Genomic DNA, 13,242 nt, shown 5'->3' with positions numbered 1-13,242 from the left:
GGCTGGGTAATTTATAAAGAAGAGGTTTAATCAGCTCTTGGTTCTGCAGGCTTTACACAAAGCATAGTGCTGGCATGTACTTCTGGCGAGGTGTAATCATGGCAGAAGTGGAGCCAGCATGTCACATGGTGGGGGGGCTCCCAGACTAATTTTAAACAACCAGTTCTCACGTGAAGCAAGCAAGAACTCACTTATCACCAAGGGGATGGTGCTACACCATCCATGAGGGATCTGCCCCCATAATTCAGTCATCTCTCACCAAGACCCACCTCCAACACTAGGAATCACATTTCAACAAGAGATCTGAAGGGAACAAACATCTGACCCATATCCAAGAGTTTTATAATTTCAGATCTTACATTTAAGTCTTTAATCCATTTCTAGCTAATTTGTGTGTGTAATATAACGATCCAATTTCATTCTTTTGCATGTGGATATAGTTCTCCCAATGCCATTTACTGAATTATCCTTTCCCCATTGCGTACCTGGTGCCTTTATCAAAGCTTAGTTGACTGCACAGATGTGGGTACATTTCTGGGCTCTATTGTATTCCATTAGTCTACGTGTCTTTTATGCCAGTAACACCCTGTTGTGATTACTATAGCTTTTCTTGAGACAGAATTTCACTCTGTTGCCCAGGATGGAGTGCAGTGGCGTGATCTCAGCTCATTGCAACCTCCACCTCCTGGGTTCAAGCGATTCTCCCAACTCAGCCTCCTGAGTAGCTGGGACTACAGGCATGTGCCACCATGCCCAGCTAATTTTTGTATTTTTAGTAGAGATGAGGTTTCTCCACGCTGGCCATGCTGGTCTTGAACTCCTGACCTCAGGTGATGCGGCTGCCTCGGCCTCCCAAAGTGCTGGGATAACAGACGTGAGCCACCATGCCTGGCCTATAGCTCTGTAATATAGTTTGAAATCAGGAAGTATGATACCTCCAACTTTGTTCTTATTCAAGACTGCTTTGGCTATTCAAAGTCTTTTGTGGTTTCCTATGACTTTTAGGGTCTTTCTATTTTTGTGAAAAATACCACTGCAATACTGATAGAGAGTGCATTAAATCTATAGATGGGTTTGTGTAGTATGGACATTTTAACATTATCAAATCTTCCAATTCATGAGCACAGGATATCTTTCCATTTATTTGCATCTTCTTCAATTACTCTCATAAATGTTTTTTAGTTTTTAGTGTACAAATCTTTCACCTCCTTGGTTAAATTTATTCCTAAGTATTCTATTCTTCCTGCTGCTGTTGTAAATGGAAATGTTTTCTTAATTTCTTTTTCAGATCCTTTGTAGTTAATATGTAGAAACACAACAGATTTTTGCATGTTGATCTTGTCTCCTACAACTTTACTAAATTTGTTAATTAGTTCTAACAGTTTTGGTGGAGTCTTTAGGGTTTTGTATACATAAGGGATCATGTCATTTGCAAACAGAGACAATTTAACTTCTTCCAATTTTGATGCCTTTTATTTATTTTTCTTTCCTAACTGGCTGACTAGGATTTCTAGTATTTTGCAGTACTTGATTAAATAGAACTAGTGAAATTGGGCACCACTGTCTTACTCCTGATCTTAGAGGAAAAGGTTTCAACTTTTCATGCTTGAGTATGATGTTAGTTGTGGGCTTGTCATATATGGCCTTTGAGACATCACTAACAACAGAATAGCTAAAATTTTAAAACCTGACAAAACCAAATGCTGACAAAGACGAAGAACAACTGGATCTTTGCTGGTGGGAACGCAAATGGTACCATCGTTTTTGGAAAAGAGTTTGGCAATTTGTATAAAGCTAAACATACACTTACCATATGGTAATAATCCACTATTAGATATTTATTGTCAAGGCAAAGAGAAGGCAGTGTGATAGACCTGCCCAAGTGCTTGTTAGGTTCAGAAAGCCTACCATTTACATAGAGAGCAGAAAGAATAGTAGTAAAAGGTACAGACCTTATGCAGAGCAATACCAAAACAAAAGGAGCCAGGTGACTACAACATAGATATGACACTCTGTTGCAGATGAGCCAATGCCATGCTGCAACTAAAAGTCTTACAGCCCGCAGCTACTACTTAAAAGGGTACAACAGAGAGCCTCATCTCATCAGAACCAGGAGGTGATGAGGCACTGTTATCACATACAGCTTCCTTGGCAGATGAAGAGATTGAGAAAGGGCTTCACATAAGGTCCTCACAAACTTCCCATAATCTCATATTCCAAGAGGATCACAAGGTGCTCTGCCAAGAGTCAGATCAGATGCAGTTCAAACGCTGCCTATGCAGCCTATGCAGATACAACCACTGTCACCAGAGTACAACAGTGGATCTGTTCCCTTAAATTTACCCAAAAGAGTGAAGACTTAGGTTGCACCAACACCTGTATACAAATATTTATAGCTATATTCACCACTGCCTAAAACTAGAAACAATCCAGAAATCCATTAGTTGGTGAACGGATGAACAAATCATGATTCTTTCATACCACAGAATATTACTCAGTAGTAAGAAGGAACAAAGTACTGACAAAACACAGTAACACTGATGATTTTCAAACGTATTAGGACTTCTAGTACCAAGAAGTCAAACACAAAAGGCTCTATACTATATAATGCCCTTTATATGGCATTCTGGAAAAGGCAAAAACTAGAGGGACAGAAAACATATCAGTGTTTACCAAAGGCTAGTAGTGGAGGGACAGGACTGACTACAGAGGATACAAGGAAAATTTTACATTGTGGTGGTTACATGACTATGTAAGTTTATCGTAATTCATAAACCTTTACACCTAAAAAGGGTGATTTGTTCCATATATGTATTAAACCTCAATAAACCTGACTTTAAAAATCAAATGAGAAAAAATTCATGTTGTAAATGATTCAACACAAAGCTGTTACATCATTCAAATTTTCTACAAAGTATATTACTTGTTTAAGAAAAAAGAGCAAAACTATGCTCTTTGCATGAACGCCACAAATATGAAAAGTATTGTAAAACTTTACAGAACATAAATGTCACTCAAAAAATCAAATAGGAAAAAATTTGCAAGGTAAATTTACAGGTAATTATATCCTACTTATAAAATAATTCAAGGCCAGGCATGACAGCTGACAGCTGTAATCCCAGCACTTTGGGAAGCCAACGCAGGAGAACTGCTTGAGCCCAGGTGTTCCAAGACCAGCCTGAGCAACATAGTGAGATCCCACTTCTAACAAAAAAAAAAAAAAAAAAATTAGCTGGGCATGGTGGCATAAGCCTGTAGTCCCAGCTACTTTGGGAGCTGAAGTGGGAGGACTGTTTGAGCTTGGGAGTGCAAGCTGCAGTGACCCATAATCGTGCTACTACACTCCAGCCTGAGTGACAGAGTGAGACCCTGTCTCAAAAAAATAAAAATAAAGCAATAAAAATAATTCAGTGCATAGGCTCTTGCATATTCAAGTCTGTATTTCTTACATTCAGCAAGTATTTAATGAGTGGCTACTACATGTAGAACACCCTACGGCTAACGGGAAAATACAGAAATGTTTAAGAAATGACTCCATCTTCTGCCGGGCGCGGTGGCTCACGCCTGTAATCCCAGCACTTTGGGAGGCCGAGGTGGGCGGATCACGAGGTCAGGAGATCGAGACCATCCTGGCTAACACAGTGAAACCCCATCTCTACTAAAAATACAAAAAATTAGCCGGACATGGTGGCGGGTGCCTGTGGTCCCAGCTACTCGGGAGGCTGAGGCAGGAGAATGGCGTGAACCCAGAAGGCAGAGCTTGCAGTGAGCCGAGATTGTGCCACTGCGCTCCAGCCTGGGTGAGAGCGAGACTCCGTCTCAAAAAAAAAAAAAAAAAAAAAAAAAAAAAAAGAAATGACTCCATCTTCTAGGACCTTTGTATCTGGAAGGAAACACAAAGTAAAAGAAAAATCCAAAATAGAATGGTGTCGCCCTACATGCTCCTTCATGAATCCAATCTATTAACCAATCCCATAAAAATTCAACCATAAGCTATCAAAAATCTACAACTAGGCCAGGCACGGTGGCTTACACAGCAATCCCAGCACTTTGGGAGGCTGAGGCGGGCGGATCACCTAAGGTCAGGAGTTCGAGACCAGCCTGGCCAATATGGTGAAACCGCGTCTCTACTAAAAAAATAAAAATTAGCCAGGCGTGGTGGCGTGCACCTGTAATCCCAGCTACTCGGGAGGCTGAGACAGAAGAATTGCTTGAACCCAGGAGGTAGAGGTTGCAGTAAGCCAAGATCATGCCACTGCACTCCAGCCTGGGTGACAGAGACTCTGTCTTAAAAAAAAAAATCTACAACTAGCCTAATGTAACTTTCAGAATATTCACAAGGTAGAGTCAAATGGTGTCTAGATTGGCTTTGTCTTCTCTATTGTTTTTTTCCCAGAATCTCTGGACAGTGAGTAGGGTGCTACAAAATGGATTTGGGGTGGGTGTAAGCAAATCACAGCATATTCATCCACCAAATATACTTCATCCACCAAAAGATTACTTTACACACACTGAAACTACATACTATTAAATTCCCTGCATTTTAAAAGAAAAAGTAACACCAAAAGCACCTCATGCTCAAATATATGTCTACTATATATTTTACACATAAGTAAATCAATTTGGTTTATATACTATTCTCTGGGTGAGAAAAGGTGACTCTAAATAAAGTAAACCTATCATACATTCACACATTAGCCATACCAAGGTAAGAAGAAAAAGTAAATGAGGCTGGGCACACCTGTAATCCCAGCACTGTGGGAGGCCGAGGCGGATTGATCACTTGAGGTCAGGAATTTGAGACCAGCCTGGCCAACATGGAGAAACCCTGTCTCTACTAAAAATACAAAAATTAGCTGGGTGTGCTGACGCACACCTGTAATCCCAACTAGTCAGGAGGCTAAGGCAGGAGAATTGCTTGAACTGCCGGAGGTTGCAGTGAGCAAAATCACACCACTGCACTCTAACCTGGGCGAAGGAGTGAGATTCCATCTCAAAAAAAAAAAACAAACAAAAAAGAAAAAGTAAACGAACAGTTTATTAATTAATTATTTTGGTAAAGAGCAATTTTGAACCAGGAAGTTCTTCAAGGAAGGGCGAAATGAGGTGAGACTGGATTCCTTGGATCAATAACGGGAATTATGAGGTCACTTAAGTTCATTGGACAAGAAAGTGTAGGAAGTGTACAAATGACAAAATGTTTAAAAGAGCAAGGGGCTCAAATATAAATTAGCCTGTTTTTGCAATCTTGTCAAAGGTCTTGAGGATGACTGATTTGTCACTGAAAATCTATTCACCAAATGTCTCTGCTGAGAGTTAGGGACTAATTTCTTGAGGAATGGTAAACCTTGATCAATTTCAAATGAGTTGAGTCATCTTAATCTATGGGGAATTCAGTCTCCCAAATTCTACTCAGTCTCCTTACTCTCAACTGACCTCTTTCTCCTTCATTCTAGGTATTTTCAGATTCTCCCATTTGCAAGAACACACAGAACTCGACTTATAAATATAACCAATATAACCAATCTTCTCCCAATATACTATATGACATCCATTTAAAAAGAAAGTCAAGCCCAGCAACCTTAAAAGTTTCTTTTAAAGGTACAGAATATAGAACATAAACCCATTTCTACAAAAATATTGATATATAGTTGTGCATACAAAAAAGATTTAAAAGTATGAGTACCAGATATATATTCAAGATGATTGGGCAATTTTCCGTTTCTTTCATAATATCTACTTGTATTCTCTAATAATTTTTCAACAATGAGCATGTATTCTAATTATTTTTATTAAATAAAAATTTTAAATCTTTATAGCATTTTAGTAATTACTTTTTATGAAACTGACTGATAATATCCCCTTGTAAACCTCTCATGAAGTTTTTAGTGAACTCTGGGAGTATCCACACTGATTAAGCGAAGAAAAGGAAAGCTACTACTATGTCTCCTATTGTTCAAATACATTTCAGGTAAAAATTTAAGGTAAATTCTTAATTTCTTCTCTTTTGAGTAAATCCATATTATGGGATGATTCTACTCTTAATCCAAACAATAAGATTTTACTGTGTATCTATGTGAACTGTCACTCACAAAAATCAGTAACTTTTATTTAACAAAAATGTACATATCAACAAGTTAGCTTTTCAGATTTCAGGAAAGTAACAAATAGGGAGTTATTTCATCTACCAAAACAACTATATTATAATAAAATTCTTCTATTTGCAAAAACGCAGATTCCAAGTTAACCAAAACATTTTTAATTCCTGGACACCTTCAAACATATTAGGCATTATACCTGTAATTTTTTTTTCTTCTTTTGAGACAGAGTCTTGCTCTGTCACCAGGCTGGAGTGCAATGGCATGATCTTGGCTCACTGCAACCTCTGCCTCCCAGGTTCAAGCGACTCTCCCACCTCAGCCTCCCAAGTAGCTGGGACTACAGGCACACGCCACCATACCCAGCTAATTTTTGTATTTTTAGTAGAGATGCAGTTTCACCATGTTGGCCAGGATGGTCTCGATCCCCTGATCTCGTGATCTGTCTGCCTCGGCCTCCCAAAGTGCTGGGATTACACGTGTGGGCCACCGTGCCCGGCCTAGATATGTATATTAATAAATGAAGAAAAGAAACACGGGTCTTACACGTATCTCAAAAAAAAGTCTCTACAAACTACTAAATCCTTTGTATAGGCAAAAAATAAAATCGATCTCATAAATATCAGCAAATTGTAGTTATACTTATCATATTTTAGAAAAAAATATTTTGACTATCCCATTTTCTAGAGGTTAGAATAATGAAACTGTCTAAATTTTTATTAAAAATGACTTTTATGGGGCCAGGCGCAGTGGCTCACACCTCTAATCCTAGCACTTTGGGAGGCCGAGGCGGGTAGGTCATCTGAAGTCAGGAGTTTGAGACCAGCCTGGCCAACACGGCGAAACTCCATTCCTACTAAAAATACAAAAATGAGCTGGGCGTGTTGGCACGCGCCTGTGATCCCAGCTACTCGGGAGGCTGAGGCAGGAGAATCACTTGAACCCTGGGGACAGGGGCTGCAGTGAGCTGAGATCGTGCCACTGCACTCCAGCCTGGGCAACAAGAGCAAAACTCCATCTCAAAAAAAAAAAAAAAAAAAAATTAGGCCGGGCATGGCAACTAACACTTACAATCCCAGCATTTTGGGAGGCTGAGATGGGTGGATCACTTGAGATCAGGAGTTCATGACCAGCCTGGCCAACATGGTGAAACCCCAACTCTACTAAAAATACAAAAAGTATACAGGTGTGGTGGCATGCACCTATAATCCCAGCTATTCAGGAGGCTGAGGCACGAGGATCGCTTGATCCCAGGAGGCAGAGGTAGCAGTGAGCCAAAGTCGTGCCATTGCACTCTAGCCTGGGCAACAAGAGCAAAACTCCGTCGCAAAAAAAAAAGGAAAAAAACAGATTTTTAAACATCTTTTTGGAGACAGAGTCTCACTCTGTCATCCAAGCTGGAGTGCAATGGTGGGATCATGTCTCACTGCAGCCTCTACCTTCCAGGCTCAGGTGATCCTCCCATCTCAGCCTCCTGAGTATGTGGGACTACAAGCATGCTACCAGGCCCGGCTAGTTTTTGGGTTTTTTTTGTTGTTGTTGTTGTCGTTTTTTGTAGAGAAGGGATTTCGCCATGTTTCCCAGGCTGGTCTTGAACTCCTGGGCTTAAGCCATCCACTGGCCTTGGCCTCCTAACGTGCTGGGATTACAGGCATGAGCCACTGCTCCTGGCCTTAATTTCTAATGTTAACTGCATTAGTAACCTAGAAAACAGCTACTTACAATCCTGCTCTATTTGTAGATTGTGTGTGTGTGTGTGTGTGTGTGTCTGTGTGTATGTGTGTTTCAATACAGGAACTGATCACTCCTAACACTGATGGTATTTCGGAAGGGTACTTTCCTAAGACACAAACAATTTAAACAGAGTACAATTATTTTCAGGACAGCACAATTATTTCCCTTCCTTGGCTCAATTTTCATATAATCCACATTTAGAATGTTATTTACCTTAAGTGTTTTGATGTTCCTAGGCATAAAACCAGTGACTTAAGAACACTGAGCCCAGGCATGATGGCTCATCCCTGTAATCCCAGCATTTTGGGAGGCTGAGGCAGGCAGATCACCTGAGGTCAGGAATTCAAGACCAGCCTGGACAACACGGTAAAACCCCATCTCTACCAAAAATACAAAAATTAGCTGGGTGTGGTGGCGCGCGCCTATATTCCCAGCTACTCGGGAGGCTGAGACAGAAGAATCACTTGAACCCAAGAGGCGGAGGTTGCAGTGAGCCGAGATCACACCACTGCACTCCAGCCTGGGCGACAGAGTGAGACTCTGTCTCAAAAAAAAAAAAAAAAAAAAAACCAAAACACTGAACAAAAACACTTACTACATATGAAAAACAGATTTTTTTTCTACTTTATAGACAAAAATTACATTTCCACACAATAAAATGAGTGTTGGGTTAGTTAACTCGAGCTAGTGGCTAAGACATGATGCTATAATAAGGCTAAATTAGCCAGGCACGGTGGCGCACACCTGTAATCCTAACACTTTGGGAGGCCGCGGCGGGTTCATCATCTGAGGCCAGGAGTTTCAGACCAGCCTGGCTAACATGGGGAAATCCCGTCTCTACTAAAAATACAAAAATTAGCCAAGCATAGTGGTGCATGCCTGTAGCTCCAGCTACTCGGGAAGCTGAGGCAGAAGAATCGCTTGAACTCAGGAGGCGGAGGTTGCAGTGAGCTGACATCGAGATCACACTACTACACTACAGCCTGGGTGACAGAGCGAGACTCTGTCTCAAAAAAAAAAAAAAAAAAAAGAGGCTAAATTGACCATTTGATCACTGATCCTGTGAATTAATTTTCATCTATTGCAGAGTCACAGGCAGCATCAAAACCCCTGCTAGTCAGTTCTTTAGTCACAAGGCGCATCAGCCAAATGTACAGCTGGATCAGCACAAATCCACTATCACCACGTTCTATTTATCAACTTTCCCAACAAATCATGTAAGAGCTATTATCCTGACAGAGTGTACCAATTATATACCCAAGGCATCCTAAAATAAATGATAATCTAAAAAGAAAAAGTGTAAAATCTACTTCAGATGCTAAATTGAAAAAATAAACTATTTTAAAATCTAAGTTCATTTCTATTAAATTAATATTAATCAATATTTATGTTTTAAATTTTAAAATGTCACAACACTAAATTTTGAGTCCTATTGCTAAAACAGATACTGATAGTAGTGACATTTTTCTCTTTTCAACTGCAGGAAATGTATATAATATTTAAAAAGACAACTGCTGCTCCCTTTAACCTTTCAGCTTTAATAATCCTTATCCTTTTACCTTTATATAGCAATTATAACTTAAGAGGAACTTGTCCCTTCAAATTACAACAAAAAACCATCTTGCAAAAGAGAGAGAAATCTGCTTATTTTTTATTTCTTACTGGTAATAATTGCAATCCACTTTTCCACCCTTAATTTCTCTTCTGACCTGCAACTCTTTCCCCATAATATGCTGCACAAGGCAATGGAATTACCACTTCAGTCCTTTAGGTTTTGCCTCTACTAGAGTTTGTGAATTCCCTCAGAACAGCATTGCTTCCTCCAGTCCTCCTTGGTACCAGCAGTGCACTACAGAGCGTAAATTAACTACATGGTATTAATTTCCTCCAAGATCAGCCTCTCCTACTAACTAGACTATCAAACTCTGTAGACACTAGGTATGTACCATCCACCCCTCACACAGTCATAAAAGACTTTCAATTTTAGAGAAACATTGAGCAACTGAACCTTTTTTTTTTTTTTTTTTTTTGATACGTAGTTTTACTCTTGTCGCCCAGGCCTGAACCTGTGAATCTTTTCTACCCCACTCATATCAGCAAAGTACCTTACAAGTGGACATTTGTATGTTTTTGTATTAACCTTGCCTACATTCCTTTCCTAGTAGCCATACTCAACTGTCTCTTTCGAGGGAACAGGTTTATACTGTGGTTCATTTTCAAATACAAATGTTGTCTACAAGATAACAGTATGTCTAATCAAACAAAATCTCACTTCCGTGATCAACAATGTGGCCATTACAAAACTTATGAACCTATAAAATTGTAACACCAGTTTCTTAAAATTTACACTAAAACATGAAAATGCTTTCCTATACAGCTAACGTTAAGAAAGGTGCCTCACGCCTATAATCCCAGCACTTTGGAAGGCCGAGGTGGGTGGATCACTTGAGGTCAGGAGTTCGAGACCAGTCTGGCCAACATGGTGAAACCCCATCTTTACTAAAAATACAAAAATTAGCCGGCTCTGGTGGCGGGCGCCTGTAGTCCCAGCTACTCGGGAAGCTGAAGCACGAGAATTTGCTCAAACCTAGGAGGCCGGGGTTTCAGTGAGTCGAGATCGGGCCACCGCACTCCAACCTGAGCTACAGATCGAGATTGTGTCTCAAAAATAAAAGAAAAAAGAAAGATCCCTGGAGAGATGGAGGTGGGAGCAGGGAAAAAAAAAAAAAAAGGACTGTGAAGAAACAGTTTAACATACTGCTTCCATTGCCACCTTTATCCCAAGAGAATTTAAATGGGAAAGAAAAAAAAAATGGAGGCAGAATCCATAATTCAAAATAACCGTTAACAAAAAAGCAAAAGATGCTGGATTTTGCAAACTGCATTTTAACCTGCTATCCTTTCAAGTAATGTTTAAAGAAGGATTTTTCTTTAATCCACAGAATATTTTGCTTCATCCAGGAGCACCTGGATCTCGTATCATCCAGTATCCCCCGCCTCCACACACACGCCGCTACCACTATAAGCTCCTGTGCCAAACGATCCATCACGGTAAAAAATAATAATTAAAAAAAAATAAAATAAACAGGAGGTTCATCTTCCCAATTCTAAGAAACAGTCATAGTCCGTCCTCTTCCCACCCCCAGGAAAATTGCCTATTCTAACGGGACTAGGAGGGAGGGGGGCGTCAGCTCACCATCCTTCTCCACAGGGAGAAAAATGGCATTAACTTCCAACAAGAGACTGCTGCTCTTCTACCGTATCCCCTTTAGAACATAAAATATTAAGAAAGGGTTTCTGAAGCATTCACAGGAACAGAAAACTGAAGCCTGAAGGAATTCACTCTGCAGCAAGATAGCCCCTTAAAAATCGTCCAGAATGTGGGGGATGGAGGTAACCCGTCAATACAAGCGACACCCCTACCCTAAGAGGGAGCAGGATTCCGTCAAACAGAAAATGCCACTCTCCGCCCCCTCTGCCATCCGGAACGCTGACCGGCGCGGAGTGCGGGGGCGGCCGAGGGCAGCAGCGGCGAGGAGGCGGGACGCGACACACGCACCGCGCCGAGGACTGCTTCACGGCTTTTAAAAAGGTTTTAAAAATGCAGTTTCTCCAGCCGGAGGATTCCCACCCATTCACCAGCCCCAGCCCTCACCCAGGTCCCCACCCCCATCGGGGACTCCGCCGGGCCGTGTCCCCGCGGTGGCCTCGGCCCCACACCCCGAGGCGCGCGGCCCCCCATGGGGGGGTCCCCTACGCGTCCCTCAACGACCCCTGAGGCCCGACGCGCCCCAGCGGGGGATGCTTTCGCACCTGGATGTAGTTGTTCTCGCAGTAATCGGCCACCCGTTCCAGATTCGTGTAGCTGTCGAAGAGGGCCCGGCGGCCCCCCGGGATTTCCTCTTCCAGCAGCATCTGCAACTCCGCCATCTTCACATCCTCCTCCTCCTCCTCCTCACACAGCTCGCAGAGGGAACGGCGGCCGCAGCGCCAGAGAAACCCAGGACCGGGAGAGGAGGAGCGGTGGCGACGGCGGCGGTAACTCGGCGAGAAACAGCCCCAGCGCGCGACAGGGGAGGGGGCGACGGGGGCGGGGCGCGAGCCGACGGACTGCGAGGACGGTCACCGCGGCGACGGCCGGCCGGGCGCGCGCACGCGCGCTCCCCTCCCTCCGCCCCCGGGAGCCCGAAAAAGATTCCCACCCTCGCCCGCGCCGCCGGCCCCTCCCCCACTTCCGGCGTCTCCTAGCGACGGCGGGGGTAGGAGCCGGGATGCGCGCGGGAGGTGGTGGCGCAGTTAACCCTTCCGCCGCCCGTCCACCGCTGGAGCAACTCGAGAAGCCCCCACCTCCCGGCGTCCTTTGTTAGTCCGGCGGGAACGCACCACCCTGCTCTGCTGGCTTCCCGTCGGCTCCCTCCAGGACTCATCTCGGCTCTGTCCCCATGGAGGTTATCGGCCTGGGGAACTTCTCGAGTCTTTTCTCCCTCTGCCGCTGACGGGAGGCCGAAGGAGGGCACAGCCTCCACTCTTGGGATCCTCCTCTGTGAAAGATCACACTTCATCAGGGCAGGAATAAAACTCACAAACTTCCACGGAGCTTTCAATGCCACCTGACTTCATTTTTCTTAAATTTGACCTCATCCTCTTTATTGCGGTGAATTGCAGTTTCCTAACCCCAGCTTTCCTGCGCTGCTGCCTCTTTGCACTTCCCCCACTAACGCCGTTCTCCCCTGCCAGGTTAGCCTCTTTCTCTTGTGGTTTGCGGACCCCTGGGCCTCAGCTTTTTATGCTTGCCATTTCTATGATTCGCTTCCTCACGACCTTTTCTGTCATTTCTCTAATGCTATCAACTTCACTGTCCTTTTTCCTATTCATGGATTCGGTATTTAAAATTTTGAAAACGATTTTGCTAGTAGTAATTGCCTTCTTCACAGGGCTGTTACATAGATAAAATCAACGTTTATGTGAAAACACCTTGAAGAAACATTAAGTGCTACAAAAATTCAAGCCAGATTCTTGAATTTTGTTCTTGCAGAGTTATAATTCTGTTTTTATTCTCCAGATACTGTGTCTTGTTTTCCTAAATCCGACTACCCCACACAGTGTAATCTGGAAAAACAAACTCCGGACAATTGCTGAGATATGAAGCCATGACCTTTATTTGTGCTGTGGAAAATCAAAGTTGACTCCAGTCTGTACCATCTTAGACTTGTGTAGTTAGAACAAGATCCATTGTTTCAACACTGTTCTTAATCTGGTGATCTCTTGGCCCTCCTACAGTGAATTTTTTTCACTCAGATGATCAGGAAACTTATACTTTCCAAAAAAAGTCACTTTAGCCTGGGCGCAGTGGCTCACGCCTGTAATCCCAGCACTTTGGGAGGCCGAGGCGGGCGGATCATGAGGTCAA

General features: G+C 42.7%; 1 protein-coding gene across 41 annotated transcripts in view; it reads right to left on the bottom strand.

Annotated features, from left to right (window-relative positions):
• The window catches only part of ABI2 (abl interactor 2), a 151,709-nt gene extending 139,712 nt beyond the window's left edge, over nucleotides 1–11,997 (bottom strand). For 9 of the 41 annotated variants that reach the window (XM_073019951.1, XM_073019954.1, XM_073019953.1 and 6 more), the window contains exon 1: nucleotides 11,646–11,995. In XM_073019951.1, the coding sequence (XP_072876052.1) occupies nucleotides 11,646–11,762 (117 nt within the window). In that variant the 5' untranslated portion in view covers nucleotides 11,763–11,995. Of the gene's footprint in view, nucleotides 1–11,645 lie in introns of all 41 variants that reach the window. The other 32 variants (XM_073019958.1, XM_073019956.1, XM_038001706.2 and 29 more) reach the window with 9 other exon arrangements.
• Nucleotides 11,998–13,242: the final 1,245 nt, after the last annotated feature.

This window comes from Chlorocebus sabaeus, chromosome 10, assembly GCF_047675955.1.
Source record: "Chlorocebus sabaeus isolate Y175 chromosome 10, mChlSab1.0.hap1, whole genome shotgun sequence".
NCBI classification, from domain to species: Eukaryota; Metazoa; Chordata; class Mammalia; order Primates; family Cercopithecidae; genus Chlorocebus; species Chlorocebus sabaeus.
Note: the sequence above shows the minus strand (reverse complement) of the source record. Positions and strands in the feature narration are given on the sequence as shown.